The 21,185-nt window shown below is 43.2% G+C and overlaps 1 protein-coding gene across 1 annotated transcript in view; it reads right to left on the minus strand.

Annotated features, from left to right (window-relative positions):
- Positions 1-21,185, minus strand: part of LOC308280039 (copper-transporting ATPase 2-like) — a 50,805-nt gene that overhangs the window by 7,641 nt on the left and 21,979 nt on the right. The window contains 15 exon segments of the mRNA XM_080720295.1: positions 6,187-6,230; positions 6,232-6,290; positions 8,943-9,060; positions 9,548-9,751; positions 10,876-11,018; positions 11,509-11,640; positions 12,563-12,758; positions 13,403-13,585; positions 14,258-14,452; positions 15,409-15,543; positions 16,758-16,912; positions 17,347-17,474; positions 18,525-18,545; positions 18,547-18,617; positions 20,267-20,500. Coding sequence (XP_080576421.1) covers positions 6,187-6,230; positions 6,232-6,290; positions 8,943-9,060; positions 9,548-9,751; positions 10,876-11,018; positions 11,509-11,640; positions 12,563-12,758; positions 13,403-13,585; positions 14,258-14,452; positions 15,409-15,543; positions 16,758-16,912; positions 17,347-17,474; positions 18,525-18,545; positions 18,547-18,617; positions 20,267-20,500 — 2,018 coding nt within the window.

A 21,185-nucleotide genomic window follows, 5' to 3' on the forward strand; every position in this document is an offset into this window, starting at 1 on the left:
TCTCAGGCATTGTGCAGCGGACCTTTGGTGAGGCCTTTGAAATTTGACAGTGAAGTCACGATTTAAGGACTTTTAAAACATGTTTAATACCTCAAGAAATAAAATAAAATAGACCATTACAGCATCAAAAATAATCAACAAACTATATAAAAACTGGTAAAACATTGGCCAATTTTAAAATAATATAAGAAAGAGGGAAACATTTTGAAAATAGCCAGACATGCCATATATCTAGGTGTTCCCTGAGATCTTTTGGCTATGAAAAGTGTGCCCTGGCAGAAAAAAGGTTGAGAAACACTGTACTAGTGTTGTTGCTGCTCTTATACCACCATTATCATAATTATTATGACAAATGCACTCCTGTAACAAAATAAGTTAAGAACCAATTAACCAGTCTGCTTGAAAAGTATGCATCTGTTGCAGCTAGTTGACAGTGCAGAGACATAATTGCCTTCCTTTGATCCATTAACAAGGGGCCGTTACTACTTATTGGCATCAGCTGCCAGCTGGACACAGAGTCTGACACAATCACCTCCCCTCTGCAGGGCTCTGTGTCTGTCTCATTTCTCCAAAAGCCCTTGAATATGATTGAAAATGATTAAGGATTACTGTGATTATGGTAGGCTTACGTTTCATATCGCACTCACCTTACCTGTAACTTTCACTATTCCCCGAAAATATATATATATATATATATATATTTTGACTGGGGTTGGTGGGGGCCGGACAGAACCCCCTCGCGGGCCGCAAATGGCCCGCGGGCGGCCTATTGGGGAACCCTACTCTAGGACCAGGCGCCACGCGGATTGCCCACTCAGAACTATGAACTATGCTGCCCCTTTGACTAAGTCTCCACCTGGTTCCTTTGCCTTCTCCCCTCCAGCTTTTGTTTAATTAGATCCATTGAACTTTGTACCTGCCTCTTTGCCAGCTTTTGGGTCCTTTATCTGTTTGGTGCCAGTTTTTCCTATTTGTGGAAGAACTATTCACTGAAATTGTATGTGGGGTGTATGAATATTGAAAAAACAAAAAGTATTAACAAGAGCATATGAAAAATATCTTCATTGGATCCATTGGAACATGTTATTGTTTCCATTTTCTGAGAAGTAACTGCTTTGTTCATACAAGGTTTCCACCAGACAGCAACAATATACCAGTTTTTACTTAATAGTTTGAAACTTAATCAATTCAATTTACTGTTGGGTGTAAATAAATGACACAATTTTGTGTCATTAAGAGAAATCATCTGTCTCTGTCTCTTCAGATAATATATTGGTTCTCTAAAAATGTTAGATTAACCACGTATCATGATCCTATGTAATGTAGTTCAAAATAGTGGAAAAAGAAAATTAAAATGTTACCTTTTGCCTCCAAAATTAAGGATGATGACCCAAATCTTTGCCATTGATCATTTGTAAATATTTCTAATTAGACCCGTTGGATTTCCTGACCCTAAAAATGTTGATTTAGCCACTAGAATCATGATCCTACATAATCTAGAAGTTGAGAAAGTTGACGCCATTTTTCAAACTCAAGATGACCACCATATTGGCTTCAGCGCAAATGGAATCATGGATTTTCTGATTTGTTACAGTCTGAAGTTTCCAAAAATGTATAGTTTTCCTAATCTCCAGAAAATTTTAACGAACCTTCATTTTTGGACAAATGAAACTGGACTAGTAGCTGAACAAACTCCATTTACTTCCCTCCCTCCAGTTTGTCCCTCCCTCCAAATTACCGAAAACTGAAACCTAACAACCAACCAATCAGCTAAGAAGATGCCACAGCAGATGAAACACCCTTCTTTCTTCAAAACCAATGATAGTGAAAGTGTGGCTGGCATTTGTGTGTCACTGTACTGTAATCCAGTATGGCAGGTAAACTGTTTGTTTCTCAGGTTAGCATACTGATAGAAAAACCTAAATTTCCTATAGTGACAAACGTGGCTTTTAACTTGTTCCTCCTGGGAGTAGAGAAGATTGTGGAGCTGGAATTCGAGTGTCCTTGTACAGACCCTCCATGGAACCAACTGTTATCATTAGCCTACTTCATGGTTCCCTCTATCGGGTCCTTGCTGCTGATGCTGATCATCCAATGGCGCATACGTGATGGGCAGAAGACCTGCACAAACACCACGGTACTCTCATGTTTTGTCCCTGCTGTCGTTTGGCTGATTTTACTATTCCTCGATGGACAGTACCTTTCTTGTGCCATGACAGACTGGCCAGGTAGATATGTGCATGTCGACAAGGCAACTCCACGGAAATGGTGCAAGCCACCAAATGACATAAAGTCACCTGATTGGTGCAAGCCATTTCATAAAAATATGACATTTGACAACAAAACTCAAGAACTGATGTTCTGCGCACAAAGTTCTTTTTTGATCTCTCGGGTAAGTTAACATATAACACATATAAAACCCTAACATATTTCAGTCAAATGGTCATACTTAAGGTTTTAATGAGGTTTTAATTTTAACGTAAATATTTTATTTTACTTTTAATTTTATATTCAGTTATTTGATTCAAAATGAATTCAAGCGCTATAACAGGTCTCAACATAGCCCTGGGTATACAACCCGACCCGAAGGGAATCTGCGCCCCAAAGTGCATACTTTTCTGGTATTGAAGTCAGTTTCTGCCGATCACACAATTACGTGTTCAGCGCAGAAAGTGCTCTACAGCACACATGAGAGTGTCAACACACACAAAGTTGGCCCTCTCAACAAATTGTTCTGGTCAAGTCCCACTACTAGTCCGAGCATTTCAGGCAAGAATCGTGCACTTTATGAAAGAAGCATGACATTTGGCACACAGTTAGAACATGCCATATGGAACATTTTTGGCTATAGGGGCATCGCAGATTTGTCTTTCGAAACTTGTGGGAGCCAATCAAAGTTGGGCTCTCATAGACTTTACTATACAAACAATAATACAAAAAATAAATATGCTTTAAGTAGCACGTGAGGGGTCAAACAAGGGTTTTTTGGGGGATTCTGAATCCAATGCAAGAATTTGTTTTGCACCAAAAACATTCCTTTCTAAAAAAAAAACGGCCCTGACAAAACTGTGAAAAGTGATGACTCATCACTAAACCATCACTAAGGCATAGTTTTATGGGGACCGTTTTTAGCCCAAGGATTGTTTTTCGTGCAAAACGAATGCTTGCATTGGATTCAGGATCCCGAAAAAAGACCAAGTTTGACCCCTCACATGCTACTTAAAGCATATTTATGTTTTGTATTATTGTACTGTATAGTAAGCCCAACTTTGATTGGCTCCCACAAGTTTCCCAAGACAAATCTGCGATGCCCCTATAGCCAAAAATGTTCAATATGGCATGTTCTAACTGTGTGCCAAATTTCATGCTTCTTTCATAAAGTGCATGATTCCATCAAAATACTGCCCGAAACGCCTGGACTATACTGTCCCTACATTATCCACCTGAAGAAAATATTTATATTTGGTCTTAGAAAGGTATTAAAAAGTATTACATTGAACTTTCTGATACCTTAATAAATCCCACTGCTTAACTGTCTGTTTTGTGTCCCAGATTATAGGCATGATCCTTCTGATACTCGTCTGTGTGGGACTCTCGGTGCATGTATGCATAAAATGCAGGCAGATGGTGGTGCAGGACGCAAGGGTGCAGGATCCAGAAGGGATCGAGTTTAAAGGCCCAGACAAGAATGTGTTGCAGGACCCAGGGGTGCAGGATCCAGAAGTGATCGAGATGAAAGGCCCAGACGAGAAGGTGGAGAATCCAGAAGGAGCAACTTCTAAAACCCCCTTTCTTGCCCCTGACAAGAGCTCTGAAGCATAGTGTTGTGATCAGACACAATTCAATCTCACTCAGACAGTTCATTCTAACCCTTGCTTTATTCCTGCGACCTCCTGCGATCTCTGTGGCCGCTGTCTGAGACATCTACTGTCTAGTGCGACATGGTTCAGGCGGTGTTTCTCAATTAGATTCCATATGTTTTTCTTACAGTATGTTTCTCAGAAAGACTGTTGCGTGTTGAGTGAGATGGCTGCACAAGTATAGCTATGGGCAGAATGCAAGCATCTAACTTCCTGCCATACTATACTTAGGAGCCATGGCCCAGATATGTTTCCTGCACTGTGGTTGCACGTCGCCCCATCTCCTATTCAACTTGCCTTGTATTTGTGAACCACAGTGAGCATTTACGCAGAAAGTTTAACCAATGTACCCTTTATGATGTTTCATAATATGTATCATGCTTTTAATATTAACCCATGTGACTGCCACTGGGCTGCACTATATAATATCTTGTCTGAGGGTAATAAAGTTTTCCTGCTGCTGATGACTTGTCACTCTGGGTTTTCATAATTTCTCTCCACATCACCATAATCAACTCAAGGGATATAGCAGCTATTTTGCAACTCGCTCTCTCTCTCTCTCTCTCTCTCTCTCTCTCTCTCTCTCTCTCTAAGTACAGATTCTGAGGATTTGTACTTTACTTGAGTATTACAATTGCCTTGTTTTCTTTCCTTTTACACTTAGTATGCAAAAGAAATATACATGATGTTATTCTAGTGATGATAGTTGTTCAAGGTATCTGTATTGTTACATCTTGTATGGGGGTCTAAGAGTAAAGTTATTTTAATAGTCTAGTCTATTTCTATGTTTCTACAAAGTAGTGGTTCTAAAAGCAAGCACATCAGTGCATGCAGCACAGGTGGTTTCAGAGTTACTTCTCTGAAACAAGAGTTACAAGGTCCATAAATTCATTAAAAAAAATTAATTCATTGAACAATAAGAAATGTACAGTACACTTGCTTTTACTTATACTTGTACTTTAAGTCTTTTTAAAAGCATGTACTCTCGAATATTTTTTACTCTTACCCGAGTAACATTTTGTCATTTTTACTCAAGTATTGGGGTCGAGCAATCTGAATTCCCAGAGGTCTTCGCCCCAAATCTCATTCGGTCAATTTTTTTTTTTACCGACCTCATGCCGACAGCTCGTCGGGCGTTTTTTGTATACTTGTATTTGTGTACTGAGGATAAGATGAGATAAGATGAGAAACTGAGGTGAAAAGGATTTGGGGCTAATGGACTGGTATTCTCTCTGACTATGCAGAAAAACAACAATGCAAGGTTACATGCAGTGTCCTCACCGTATCCCGCCCCCCAAAACAAATACATTTGTGAAGAGCGGTGAAGCTCAGAGCAGGCATGTGTGAGAGCAGGTTTGTATATCTGCCCAAATAAAGGCCTTTTATTTCAAAATCCACCTGGGTGCCTGGACATGGATTTTTGCTCACAAGGTAAGTGTGTTGACATACGACAATATTGACAGAGATATGTGGATTGTTAAGAGAGAGAGAGTGCTTGGCAAGGAGTTGGTGTGAGTTGAACAGGTCACATAGGGACTTTAATGTCACCCCAGGGAATAATGAGCTTTTTATACTATCTTATATTTACAAGTGGCTAGAGGCCACGCCCACTAAGCCTCCACAAAACGGACATGCTTGAGGCCAAGCCAGTTCATTGGCTCCCACACCCATCCCCCCAGGCTATGGGGCCTGTAGCAACATTCCAACACTCCCCCAGCACAGGGAGGGGGATGTGCCAACAACTCCACTCATTTCCAACAACAACAGAAAGGCATCAACACCTATTTTCGTCTCCACAATGGCATCCTCAAGCCCAGGTACAGCACAAAAAGGTAATAACAATAAATCAATTTACTCCAGTAAAAGCACAGGCGCTGCATGTGTGATGTACTCTGTTAGATTTCCTCACTCTGCTTGTAACTATACAGCAAAAAAAAAATTCTCAACATTTTATTTTTCTCTAATTTTGTGGTGTCACAGCCTGAAAAATGTGGGAGCCGTCTCTCTCTCTCTCTCTCTCTCTCTCTCTCTCTCTCTCTCTCTCTCTCTCTCTCTCTCTCTCTCTCTCTCTCTCTCTCTCTCTCTCTCTCCCTCCCCCGCAGGAGTTTACTGTAGCATTATGTGTGGGACACATCCGGTAAACTCGTAGAGAACAGCTCACGTCTTGTCGCAGATACGGACCGCTGTGAGCCTGTAGATCAACTCGGCTTACGACGCCGGAACTGCCGTCCACCTTCTTCGCAACGCACATTGGGACGGTGGAAACTTATGGATATATACAGTATATACCGGTATGTGATGGTGGGATGTGATATACTGTACTCACATTTTCAGCAGCAACGATGACAGCACCACAGAGACGGAGGAGGCGGGCCATGGCAGCTGAACCCATCCAAGGCTGGAGCACCAGACCCAAAGGCATGAACACACCTGTTACCATGAACACACTTGATGAATGGGATTCACTTCCTGGGTGGATAGGAAACAACCTTCCTCAACGTGGGGAGTATGTATTAGTGTGTAGCCTATTATGCAGTGGTGTAAAGTAACTAAGCACATTTACTTAAGTTTCTATATTGCAGTATTGATACTTTAGCCGCTAGCGGCTCAGGAACCCACTACTCCTGAATTAAATGTTTGGTAATGGGAGTCTGGTGCTATACGCACAGGTAGGTCCTGGACCTGGTGAGAGCAGGAGTGGACCTAGTGAGACGTAGGAGGAGCCCGGCCAGGAGTCATTAGTAGAGTTTAGCAGTTAAATAATCAAACACAAATGTAATGCAAATTATGTGTCGTGTTGTTATCCACAAGAGGGCAGTAACAATATGCCGTTAGGCCTCGGATTATTGAATGCTTTAACCAGTGAGCTCACAGCGTGGCTGCAAGCTTGTAGATCTGCTATTTTTGAAAAATCGTGAAAATTTGAATTTTGACCCGATTCTATAAGTGTCTTTTGAATCTGTAGCATCGGAACGAACTAATATGTTAATATATTAAAGGTCAAAGTTTGAGAATGACATAAAAGCCAGTTCCAAATTAACTTTCCTGGGTTTAAGGTGTTTGGTAAATTAATGTATTGATTGGTGAATCAATGTATTGATTGTCTTGCTAGGCTGCCTTGGAGGCTAACCATAAATCTGGCAATATGCACTTACATGAGGAGGTTATTGTCATGTGTACTTTGACATACAACGCTGGGCAATCAGTTGATGATGAGCTTGACTTTTTTTGAATTAGGTTAATGGTGCCACTTGCCTCCTCTATTGTGTGAGCTTGCTTTATGGTCTGCTCTGAGCCATAAAAAGGCTTACGCACTTTCAATCGTTGGTCATTTTCAACAGAAACGGTGGTTGAGAATGGCCCCTCCGTTTTCGGAGCTAAATTCCATGTTGTGACTTCAACATTAAAAGGAAAATATGCTATTTGCTGAGAATTGGAAAGGAACCTCAGAAGAAGATTTTTACTTTGATTAAGGATTTATACTTTTGTTGGACGATGAATAAACAAGAAGCAACATTTAACTCTGAAGTTTTGTGGACAATCCCTATTTCTTGATATTAGTATCTATTATTGATATCAGTATTATTTTTCATGTCAGATGCAACAAATCCTTCTAAGGTTTTTTGAAAAACCTATGTTTCTATGTCAGCAATCTGGCCAGCCATCGTCAAAGAAAAGGTCCTTTTCACTTAAATGGAGCTCAGTTAGTCTGTTCTTGAGAGACTACCATGTCAGTGGTTCTCAAACCTTTTCATGTGAAAGACCCCTGTAAAAAAAGTATTCATATCTCAAAATATTATAGTTCCAGGGACCACCCAGAAGCAAAATCTGAGTTCCAAACGTTCGCTCTAAAAATACATATATTCAAAGATTTGCACACATTTTCACGACTTTTTCGAAAATAGCAGATCTACAAGCTTGCAGCGCGGCACTCGGTGTGTCAATCTATCATGGTTAAAATTAAGTTTAAAGTTATAATGGGTGTGTGTGGGGAGAAGCCCTGGGCCTGGAGGGCCTGATAACATTTACATCAAATATCTAAATATTCAATCAAGCTAATTAAAAACTGTTCAGGGTATTCATAAAAGCCTGATTAGATGATGAAATTACCAAAAGTTTTTTTGAAAGTGAAATATCCCTTTAATTAATCGCATATAAATATTTGACTTGAGAAATCTATTTTATTTCAATTAAAACACATTTTGGTTCAAGAGAGAGTTTTTTAAATCAAGGTTTCCAATCCACTGGGCCGAGCAAATAAGAGGTCTGATCGGCGGATTCTCCCATTGCGTGCATTGGGGATTGTTGACTGTTGGTTGGTGCACCGGTATGATCAGTACGCCTGAAACTTGTCCAGTGAGAGAGGTTCCATGGTGCAAAAACTAATCACTGTAGTTTTCTGTATTAATTAATCTAAATTAATCATTTAAAGTTCCAGCCATAGTGTTAATATCTTTTATTACCCGGTTTGTTTGAATGCTTGATTCTGATTGGTCAGTTGCTGAAATCAGCGGTCTGTTATTTCTGGATAACAGACCGCTCCGCTCTATAACAGACCGCTGCCTAATCAAAGACTCAGAGCACCTGCTGCAGTCAAGCTGCACTGTGTGAATCTTGAGCTGTATCCAACATATCAGCCATGTAAACAACCACACAGCGACATTTACAACTAAACGTTGCTCTCAAGAATGTTTTTTAAAATATTTTAAGCGAGAAATAGACAACGTAGTATCAGAAAATGGATTCTATCTAATCAGCACTTCCTTGTTTTCCAAGGCGACCGTGTCACGCTAGGGGGATGCCCAGCACAACACTTCCAACCATCTGTAAACAAGGAAATACTTTGTTTTGTTTTTAGTTTTGAGTCAAATTATTAATTTCATTTAGTAGCCGGGTAATAAGCGGGATAAATACTGGCTCCTTGGGGGTTGTCCATATATAACATCCCGACGGACTGATAACTCCCCGAGGCGCAGCCGAGGGGAGTTATTAGTTTGAAGGAGCCAGCCGTGGAGCCAGTATTTATCCCTTACATAATTACTATATATTGCCAGACGGATGTATAAATATCACTGTGATCACCTGCTGCGATGGGTATTCCTAGCAGGTTATAGATGAGAGCAAAGACAAAGTTGATTCTTATCCTCTGCACGGTCTTCTTTGACAACTCAATACTCGCCACTACATCCAGCAGGTCGTTCTGAAAGGGGGACAGACGTTTCACGTTATTGATAGCAATATACATACATAAAATACAATAATACTTCACAGAAGTCCACATACGGAAGTTACAGCAGGCACGTACACACATAGACATCAAAGGGGGCTTGAGCCCCTGCCCTTTTATCCGTCTGTAAAAAGTGCCCTCTACAGACCATGAATGCAGTTTTCACTATGATGCAAATGGCCTCTTTCCATGCCATATCTGAAGGCAGCATTCAAGAGAATTGCCTTGTCCAAACTCTCCTGAACTGCTGCATCTTATGTTGAAAGAATTGCCCTCACTGTGTAGAAATCCATGCCTCTTGGAACTTTAAGTATAGTTTGATGACACTACTTTTACTCAAGTACATTTTGAATACAGAACTTGGTCTTGTAACAGACTATTTCTGCAATAGGGTATTGATACTTTTACAGTTTTACTGAAGTACAAAATACGAGTACTTGGGAATAATACGCCACGTTACCCGGATGAGGACCACGTCTGCGGCCTCGATGGCCACGTCGGTGCCCGTCCCGATGGCGATGCCCACGTCGGCGCGGGCCAGGGCGGGCGAGTCGTTGACGCCGTCGCCCACCATGGCAACACGCAGGCCTTGCTCCTGCAGCTCCTGCACCTTGGCCACCTTGTGGGAGGGCAGCACCTCTGCAAACACCTTCCTGATGCCAACCTGGTGCCAACGTGGAGAGACGCCAACGTCTGAATCAGGGGTCTTTTTTCTCCTTTTTTATATTAACCACTTGAACCCTAACGTCCATAGTCTGAGAACTTTAGACAAAAATAGCAGATCTACAAGCTCACAACGGCTCGCGCTGCAAGGCGTTGTGAGCTTGTAGATCGGCTATTTTTGGCAAAGAGGTTTGGTGTAGAGGGGAAAAATTTACAGAGTCAAAGGTCAAGTTTGTGAAAGGTCAAGTTTATGAAGAATTAACGGTTCAAGTGGTTTAATATCTGAAAACACAAATTGACATGAATCCAAAATACACTGATGATTGTGCTGTCAAACGATGAAACTATATGGAATCTATGAGAAGGTTGTGGGGGTCCCTGCTCCATCTCTCTCTCAACTAAGGGGTCCTTGGCTTGAACACGTTGAAGACCCCTGGTCTGAATCATTCCATTCTGTTCGCTGTTGTCGGGCAGAAACCTCCATATTCTCCATATTCTAACTTATTTAGTTTTTTGTAAATTAACGCCCCTACTTGATCATATTACAGTGTCACACAAAAGCACCAAAAGTAGCAGATCCACACGCTCGAAACGCGCTGTGAAGCGACACGTTTCAAGAGTGTGTGTGTGTGTGTGTGTGTGTGTGTGTGTGTGTGTGTGAGCACGCGAGCATGCGTGCTTGTCCAGAGAAGTGTCTGTATTAGAGGTAGCCTGCACCTTTGACCCTAAAGCCTGGGGAAGCCATTTTTAATTGCTAAAATGTGAGTGGACCAAACAACCCCACAAAGTGGTTTTCATGTGAAAAAGATACTTTTAGTATAGAAGTAGTAAAGAATTCAGGCTAGGGTCAGGGTTAGAAATGCTTTTTCTTTTCTTTTTTTTTTATCAAAAATTGCTTTTGAAGGACAGGTATATAATGACAAATGGCTGTGTGTACATGTGTATGTTAGGGATGGGACGATATAAAAATGTATTATTTTAATTGTGATTTACAATATTATCACGATAATCAAAATATCCTCAACATCCACTGCATGCGTATGCTTACATGCGTGTGTGTGTGTGTGTGTGTGTGTGTGTGTGTGTGTGTGTGTGTGTGTGTGTGTGTGTGTGTGTGTGTGTTACCTGTGCGGCTATAGCGTTGGCAGTGCGTCTGTTATCTCCGGTGATCATGACCACCTCGATGTTCATGCTGTTGAGCGTGTGAACCGCCAGCGCCGATTCTGGCTTCACCGTGTCCGCGATGGCCAGCATGGCACACAGCGTCCCTGCAACACACCCAAACGCACGGTCGCGCACACACGCTGAAAACGCCAAAGACGGCATCACTACTGACAATGTGAAACTGTTCAATTCGCACACCTACTGTACGTGTTTTGATATGTCATGAAGGAAATCCACCATAACTGGCTTGTGAAAAAGCGAAATAAGATGAATATGAGAATTTCAGTGTTTGCTGCATGTAGCTGTTAATGAATTATTAGCCCCACTCGTGGTCAGGTTTGCGCCGTGAATTGAAAATCACAGGCACGAAAACCTTTTCATAATCAGCGCTGGACACCATTGCCAGCTGTGATATATAGTTCAGCTGTACGGCCTGGCACTCAGTGGAAATTAGGCACTTTGTGTTCTACTGTGCTTTACGGTACATGCATTATTTTCTTTAACTCCAGACCATGTTCTAAGCTGCTTTGGTGGAGAGCACCACTGAAACCTGTGGAACGTAAATGCTAGCTGTGACTGATAAACTGTACGCACCATCGATCGCTACCAGAATGGCAGTCTGTCCTTTCTTCTCGTGGCTGGACATGGCAGCGTCCACGTCAGACCCAATGTGATGGCCGTTCCTCCTCATCCACTCTCTGTTCCCAATCAGGACAGAGTGTACACCTTAACAGCACAATGCATGAATGAATGAATGAATGAATGAATGAATGACGCTTCATGTTCTAATGTATTCAGCTGTAATAGAATTGAAAGGTATGGTACTGTAAGACAGTGGTTCTCAACCTTTTCAGGCCGCGACCCCCAAAATAATCATATTTTAACTGGGGACCCCCCCCCCCCCCCCCCCCTGAAAAGCACTAAGAGTTGATGCATTAGATTTTGTATAACACGGTTCTATGGTGAAAATAGTGGATCTACATGCTCACAATGAGGTGTTGTGAGCATGTACTGTAGATCAGCTATTTTCTCTCTCTCCCCCTCCCTCTCTCTCTTTCTCTCATTTGGAATTGTGGAATTGTCTGCAGACGGTCAAAAATGAAATCATTGCGGTGGCAGGCAGGACTGGTCAGAAATGAAGAGGGAGCGGGCGGTAATGGGATACAAAAATCTGTCCCGCGCTAGGGCATTAACAAAAAAGTCGACAAGTCGACTCAGTCGATTTCATTACACAAGTCCCACCAGAGAAAGTCGAAAGTCGAAGTTGAAGTTGTAAAAAAATAAAATAATACTTTCTATTGTGAAAATAGCTGATCTATTGTGAAAATAGCAGATCTACATGCTCACAACGAAATGTGAAGATACCCTCTATATACCGGTACTTAAACTTTATTTTGTTTGTTTACAGTTGAGTGAGAAAACAATGTTGCACATTAAGTTAATCATCTGGGGACCCCTCAAAATAATTGGGGGGTTGTGTGTGATGTGATAAAGTCGAATTCAACTCAACCTTTTACTGAGTCGAGTCGACTTGCAAAAATCACAAGTCGTTAATGCCCTATCCCGCACAGATCTCTACTTCACGGCCTGCAAAGGTTGAGAACCACTGGTGTGAAAAGAGCAGAGAAAACAGAAGTGTGTGTCAGACCTTCAGACTGTAGCTGGGCGTCAGACAGCAGGCTGCTCTCGTCTGTGGTGGCCCCCTGCAGGAGGAGGTGGTGCCCTCCGGTGGCGGGCTCCTGCTGCTGCAGGAGCTGGTCCACGTTGGACACCTTGCAGCTGATGCCACAGCCGGGCACAGCCTGGAAGTCCTGGCAGTATCCCAGCATGTCTGTGCCCAGCTCCTGCATGGAAGAGAGGTACGGTGGGCAGTGGTGAAAAGTATTATATATATATTTTTTTTAGGACATGTTAAAAAATACAGCGCTGGGCCAATACAAACTAATACATGAGTGCGCTCGGTGTGGGCATTTTCTAACGCGCCCCAAATGTGAGATATTATATTAGTCTTCTCTGGTAGAATGTGTTATGCATTAGTCTCACCCAGTAGCCTAGCCAGGAATTAGATTTAGGGTGGGCGAAATGCCAGATTTCGCAACCATGTCCCTGAACTTCTCATGATTTTTTTTTTCTTTTGATGAGACCCGTGCATTGACGCTGGTTTGAATCACAGCTAGATAGCTATTTCAACTAATCACATTGCTTCGTCGGAACTACCTGTTGTATAATATCGTCATGTCAGGCAGAAACCTTGTATCTCCAAGTTTCAAATGTTTTTTTGGTAAAGTAAAGCCCTGTTTCATCACAAAAGACTGTCGCACAAAACTAGTGAAAATAGCAAATCTACAAGCGCACAACGCCTTGCATCGCTAGATCTGCTATTTTCACTATTTTAGATCATTTCTAAAAAGGATGAATACAAAACGAACGGTTTTGGACATACAAGGTTTCCACCCGACAACAACGATACGTTATCTATGGGTCTCACCATCTTGCAGTGTTTGGCCACAGCCATGCCCAGCGGGTGCTCGCTGCTGGCCTCCGCCGTGCCCACCACGGCCAGGATCTTCCTCAGTGGCATGCGCGCCATCTCCCACAGCACCAACACGCGCGTCACCTGCGGCACGCCGTTCGTGATCGTGCCGGTCTTGTCAAACATCACCGCACGGATCTGGAAGGAGGGTCGGAGACCGCGGGACGTGGGTTGTTAGGTGAATGAGCCAAGTTATCACAGTTTGAGTTACAAATGTTCATTCAAAGATTTGTACACATTTTCACGACTTTTTAAAAATAGAAGATTGACAAGCTCACAGCACTCGGTGCCGAGCTTATACGGTATCTGTTATTTTATAATAGCTAAAGTATTTTAAAAAATATATAGAGAAAATCTTCACGATTAACAGAAGAAGAACAAGCATGTATAGAGTGCCGAAGTCTGACGTAATTTACACATCCTACCTGTTTTTTTTCCCCATTCTGAATTCCCATAGACCTTTTTGAGTGGTGCTAACCGCTACTACGATTGACTTTGTATGTACTGTATGTCCCTATGCATGCAGTACCAACGCTACTGTCCCTACGTAGCAGATCGGCTATTTTCACTACTTCCTAAACATTTGTTTTCAAATTGATGGAACTTATTAGATTTCTTAGCTTTTTGGGGAATGCTTTTTGAAAATGTTTTGAGATAATAATAATTCAAAACAAAATATAGGAAACCAAAAATCAAGGGACCCCATCAAAATGTGTCCGTGACCCGCAAATGGGTCCCGACCCGGTGTTTGGGAACCAGTAGTAGACTACAACATTCAAACTGTAAACATCTAATAGTAAAGTCAGTTGCCTTGTGAGCCATCTCCAGCGGCTCGCCTCCCTTGATGAGGATTCCATTCTGAGCTCCGACCCCCGTGCCCACCATGACGGCCGTGGGCGTCGCCAGGCCCAGGGAGCAGGGGCAGGCGATGGACAGAACCGTGATGGAGGTCTGGAAGGCAAAGCGGATTATGACGCCCGTCTTGGAGAGGTTGGGATCATAACCCTGTGAGAAAAAAATAAAAAACACCATCATGATTATCCCATGCCAAAATTTACACACACACACACACACACACACACACACACACACACACACACTCCTTGGCTGCCAAACCACAACCTCCACCCCTCATTGGCCCTCTTCTAGCGCCACCATGAGCCGATTCTTGCACAACACATTTTTGGACACTGCTCCTACAAATTTTGCCCTAAAATCATGCAAAGCCCTAAAATCATGCAAACTGCGAGCTACAGTAGGTTTTGCAAATCCTTGAATAGATTTTAAAGCAAACTTTTGTAACTCAAATCTTTGCTTCTGGGAGCTCCCTGGAACAAAATATTTCGAGATGGGGGTCCGCTGTCAAATACATATATAATCTTGGGGGTCTAGATCTACAAGCTTGCATCGCAGCCACACTGTGAGCTTGTATATCTGCTATTTTTCAATAGTTAAAGCATAAAATAATGATTAAACCCATTAAAAAGAAAAAATATATATCTTATATATACATTCCTTTAAGAGCCACGCCCACACTCCACACAACGGACATGAAGCCTCCACAAAACGGACATGAAGCCTCCACAAAACGGACATGTTTGAAGCCTGATTCGCCCCCTGTCGCCACTGGGGGGCACTGTTCACTAATATATGAGACAGCAATGTGTTCACTGCTCTCTGGGCAGCCTGTGATGCTGATAAAAAATTATAAAAAATGAATTCATGTAATCAGCTTTCTGCACACCTTCTTCAAGATGCCTGCCAAAATGGCCGCCATCCACATGCTGTAATTGTTTGTGTGTGTTAATCTAAAAATGGATTTTTGAAAACATTTTAATCTGACTTAAAACCTAAACCCTTATGTTGATCAAATACAGAGCAGTCCTGCCTGAGCGCCCGGAGGGCGCGAAGTCCTAGGAATGGAGCGGCCGCGAAGTCCTAGTATATTACAATGCACTCACCGGGAAGACCTCCTTCACTATGTCGAAGTTGACGAAGCCAATGAGCAGCCAGGCCATGAGCGTGAGCAGGGACACGATGACGATGAAAGGCACAAAGTAACCACTGAGCCTGTCCGCAAACTGCTGGATGGGAGCCTGAGAAACACAGTGACACAGACACACAGACAGACAGACACACAGACAGACATGGATGGATGGATGGATGCAGGGGCGTCACACCAAACTCTGGGCCCTGGGTACAAGGATTCACTGCGGGCCCCCCATGAATGTTAACTATTGAAAAATAGCAGATATACAAGCTCACAGCGCGGCACCGAGTGCCGCGCTGCGAGCTTGTAGATCTGCTATTTTTGAAAAATTGTGAAAATGTGTGCAAGTGTGTGCATTGAAAAATAGCAGATATACAAGCTCACAGCGCGGCACCGAGTGCCGCGCTGCGAGCTTGTAGATCTGCTATTTTTGAAAAATTGTGAAAATGTGTGCAAGTGTGTGCAAATGTGTGCAATGTCAGTGATGCTCAAATTAACTTTTTCATGTGAAGGACCCCCAAAATGATATGAATTTGGCCACGGACCCCCATCTCAAAATATTTAGTTCCAGGGACCCCCCCCCCCCCCCCCCCCCCCTCCCGGAAGCAAAATTTGAGTTACAAATGTTTGCTTAAAAGATACATATTCAAAGATTTGCACACATTTCCACGACTTTTCAAAAATAGCAGATCTACAAGCTCGCAGCGCGGCACTCGGTGCCGCGCTGTGAGCTTGTATATCTGCTATTTTTCAACAACAGCTAAAGTTACTAGGGCCCCTCCACCTTGGGCCCTGGTAACTCAGTCCCACTTTCCTACCCCTTGTGACGCCCCTGGATGGATGGATGGATGGATGCAGTGTTGATTTTGTCGACTACAACTATGACGAAAAAGGGTTTGTCAACAGTTTTTCACTGGCCAAAAACGAGAAAAAAAAAACTATGCTAAGATGACTAAAACTGTGACCAAATATAATTTCTCAATTCCGCCAACAAATAGAGAATAGACTAAAATGTTAGAGATGGACTAGTGGAGAAGAGATCCTGTAGAACGAAAAGACGTGTCAATTTTGTTGTTTTATGTTTGGTTGCGCTCTGGTGTGGGCTCTGAAAATAGCAGAATCAGGTAATATCAGCCATTGCAACGCCATCAAGGCATAGCCAAAATACTAAAACCTACTACACAAAAAACGAAAACATCTCAGATGACTAAAATATGACTAAAACTGAACAAAATCTTATTCAAAAGACTATGACTTGAAACTAAATTCTGATTTTCTAAATTGACACTGGATGGGATGGAGTGATCAACCTGTCCTCACCTTGGATGTCTGGGCCTCCTCCACCAGCCTGACTATCTGACAGAGGGTGGTGTCTGCTCCAACGTGCGTGGCCTCCACCAGCAGAGAGCCGTGAGCGTTGATGGAGCCCGCCATGACGGAGCTGCCCACCTTCTTGCTGACAGGCATGGGCTCACCTGTGTGCACACACCGGTGTTGATTGCTGAAACTTCCGACGACTACCTTTTTTCATGGATGAAAACTAAAAAGAAACTAAATAAAAACTCAGCTAGGGTGACTAAAACTGTGGCTAAATATAGTGACAGTTTTGACAACAAATAAACTAGACTAACATTTTAGGGAGGGACTACTAGTGGAGAATAGATCCAGTAGAACTAAAAGACAAGTCGTTTTATGTTGAGTACAAGCTCACAATGCTGTGGTTAAATATCTGAAAACACAAATTGACATGCAATCCAAAATACAAAATGATGATTGTGCTGTCAAACAATGAAACTATAAGGTTGTGGGGTTCCCTGCTTCATCTCTTGCTCAACTAAGAGGTCCATGGCCTGAAAACTTGGAAGACCCCTGGTTTAACATGTTATTGTAGGGATGGAATGCCTGCTACCTGTGATAAGGGACTCGTCAGCCATGGAGCTGCCCTCGATCACCTTCCCGTCCACGGGGAACTTCCCTCCCGGCACAACCTTTACGATGTCTCCTCTCTGGACCAGCTCTACGATGACCTGCTCCTCACTGCAAGACACAGACCACAACCTTAGTCTTTTCCCCGTAAAGTGTTTTTCTTTTCCCCGTAAAGTATAGCCCTGCTTTATCATACCAGACAGTCGCACAAAACTAGTGAAAATAGCAGATCTACAAGCACATAACGCCTCGCACCGCGAGGCGTTGTGTGCTGGTAGATCACTGAGTGCCGCCCTACGAGCTTGTAGATCTGCTATTTTAGAAAAATCTACAATTAGTTCAAGCCTTTGAATATATTGACCAGATTTTGACCAGAACTCATTTCTATCATCAGTGGTTCTCACACTTTTTCATGTGAAGGACCCACACAGTAGTCAGACCCCATCTCAAAATATGTTGTTCCAGGGACCCCCAGTGGCAAAGATTTGCGTTGCAAAGGTTTGCTTTGAAAATGACATATTCAAAGATTTGTACACACTAGCCCTTACCCGTTCAAAGATATGAGCTCCGAAATGATGTGCAGTGTGTGGGTTATGGGATGTGCACTGTGCACACAGTATATGAGGGATGGAAAGTAACTTTAACTGGTGCTTGCATGATAATATGTAGGAGCATCAATGTGAGAAATACCCGTTTCGTTTAATTCCCCCCCCAGCCCCCACACACACACACTCCCCCCCCCCCCCCCCCCCGCTCAGAACCCCCCCCCCCCCCCGCCCGCCTGCCTGCACCCCCCCCCCCGTGTGTGTGTGTGTGTGTGTGTGTGTGTGGGTTTGTGTGTGATTGTGCATGGCCTGCACAACACCTCCCCTCCCTTAACATGTGTGGTCACAAAAGGTACTGTAGGCTAAATAGATATAGATACACCATAAAAATGCTAATATACAGCATACGATTTGTGAAAGTGACAAACGGGCTTCACAGTTATGTCAGGTGTGTTCATATGCTGATGGTGATGCGATTTCAGATCGATTGCTCCAGCCACCGAGGAGAAACGCTGAGACAGACAGACACTCACTCAGACATTCGCAAAATTATAGTATAGATGTTCAGGTCTTAATGGGTTCATGAGATGTCATTGTCCAGTGGCCTGATGACTACCTGATGATGGAGAGGTTGGGGGCCCAACGTGACCACAGTAGCATCAGTGGCCTGAAGTGACATCAACTTGGCCAAGGCTTCTGACGTCTTGCTCTGCAATGAAGACACACAACATGTTACAAACGTAGAAAGTACTCACTATGCACAATGTCCCGTTTCACAAGTTTTCAAATGTATAAAATGTCTACAAATCTTTTGAGAATAGCCATATCTACAGGCTCACAATGCATCCCATCGCGACGCAATGTGAGCTTGTAGATCGGCTATTTTCAAATGGCTGAAGTGGTTAGTTTTTATTTGTTTTGACGAAATTGTCAGTATATTTAGTCATAGTTTTAGTCATCATAGCTTAGTTTTTAAAAGTTGTTTTTATTTAGATTTCCTCTGTGAAGAAAGGTAGTCGTCGAACATTCTTCATCATAGTTTTTGTCAGAACTAGGTTGTTTGATTTTTGCCAGACCCAGGGGGTCGGCCTACAAAAGGCTTTGTCGGTCTGTCGGTCTGTCGGTCGGTCGGTCGGTCCCTCTTTTCCTCAGTGTGCCTGTGTTTGCCTCTGACTGCTCATCTGCCCCTCCCTTCCCTTGCTCGGCTGATTGCCTTGAGTGCCGTCACCTGTACAGGACCAGCTGAGTTGAGTTGGCTGACGAGCTGCTGACACTATAAATTCCTCAGCCCATCTACAAGCTCAGAAACATTTCCAGCTGCTCAGCCTATACAATCCTGTGTGTTCATGTGTTAGTTCAGTGCCATACTAGTGAAAACAGCCGATCTACAAGCTCTTGCTATTAAGTGTCAAAGGAGAGAGGCCAGACTAAGATTGATCCACCCCCCCCCCCCCCCCCCCCCTTCCTTGCATTCTGATTTTCATTGCGGGTCTGGCAGAACCAGGTGACCTGGTCTAGTTGTGATACACCTTGATTTGCTGCTTCCAATAAACAAATGATATCCAGTTCAAAGTGTGTACTGTGTTGATTGTTAACCAGGGTCACGAGCATATCTCAGTATAAAAAAAATATAAAAATGACAATCATACAATATAAAAGAGATCATTGACTCATGTGACATAAAATGACATCAGATGCTATTAAAACATCCACTGACAAGACTACTGCTACCTGAGGCCATGGGGCTGTCTGTCAGTCAGTCAGTCAGTCCGTCAGTCTGTTAGTCTGTCCGTCACGTCACACTTTTGCCCTACTCATACCGGTATCTCCGCCACCGTTGCCCCTATCCATGCCAAACTTTGCACACAGACTCCTTGGCTGCCAAACCACAACCTCCACCCCTCATTCCTCACATGGCCCTTAATTGCAAAACACATTTTTGGACACTGCTCCTTTGTGAGCAGACTTTGTGCATAACCGACTATGTTCCCGACTATGTCTGTAGCATGAACTGCAATACCACTGGTGGCCAGTGGTAGGCCAGGCGCACACACACACACACACACACACACACACACACACACACACACACACACACACACACACACACACACACTCTATCTATCTCTCACTCGCTCGCTCGCACGCACGCACGCACGCACGCACGCACGCACGCACACACACACATACACACGCGATTAGTTATAAAATGTAACTTCTAAATGAACTGCTCACATCCACCTATACTAACCCATACTTTAAACATTTAAACATGCTAAAGCATAACATAACGGTTAAAGTGGTTAAAATCTAAAGTTACACAGATGCGTTCCAGCAGCAGCCCATTACTGTACGCACCTTCACGACGTGCTCCAGCCAACGTCCGAGGGCGATGAACACGAAGAGCATGGGCGGCGTGTCAAAGAAGGTGACGGGGCTCTGGGCGGACCTCTCAGCCATGGCTATGATGAGGACCACGCAGGAGTAGAGGTAGGCCACGGTCGTGGCCAGAACGATCAGCACGTCCATGTTGGCCGTGCGGTGACTCAGCGAGCGATACGCCTGCACGTAGAAGTAGCGGCCTCCAAAGATCTGGAAAGGGGGGAGAGGATAGAATAGAAGAATAGATCTTTATTGTCATTGTCACAAGTACAACGAAATTAAAAGTGCCAAACGATCAGTGCATCACCAAAAATATATCTAAAACAATAAAACAAAACATACACAGAACCATACTTTCCGTCATTGCACAACCCCTATTGCACTTAGCATGCGCAGCATAGACAAACATGTGAATAAAAGCAGCTGTTATTGCACAAACTCATATTGCACTTAACCCAAACAGCACCATCAAACATGTTAATCAGATCAACGTTTCTTAGCAGCGTTCAGTGTAACTACCGCTGCGGGATAGAAGCTGTTACTAAACCTGGCTGTACCTGACTTTATCGATCTGTACCTACTGCCTGATGGCATCAGATCAAACAGGATAGTAAGGACCGGAGATGGAGGAAGGAACGATGGGGGGAAAACGCACAAAGAGTGATAAAGGTGAATTATTTGGCGTAACTGCAAGGTGATTGATGAAATCTCGAAAAGCTTTGTATCAATGAGTGAATGAATGAATATTCCAACGGTCATCACCATGCCTGGAATTTGGTCATTTTAAGGACAAGGCCACTTGGCCTTTATTGTTGTCCATTTCTTTTAGGGCACAAAGGCCAAATGAAGGGGCAGGAAGGCCATCAAATAAAAGTCCACTGAAATAATTAATTGA

This window comes from Nannobrachium achirus (assembly GCF_963921795.1).
Source record: "Nannobrachium achirus genome assembly, chromosome: 24".
Lineage (NCBI taxonomy): Eukaryota > Metazoa > Chordata > Actinopteri > Myctophiformes > Myctophidae > Nannobrachium > Nannobrachium achirus.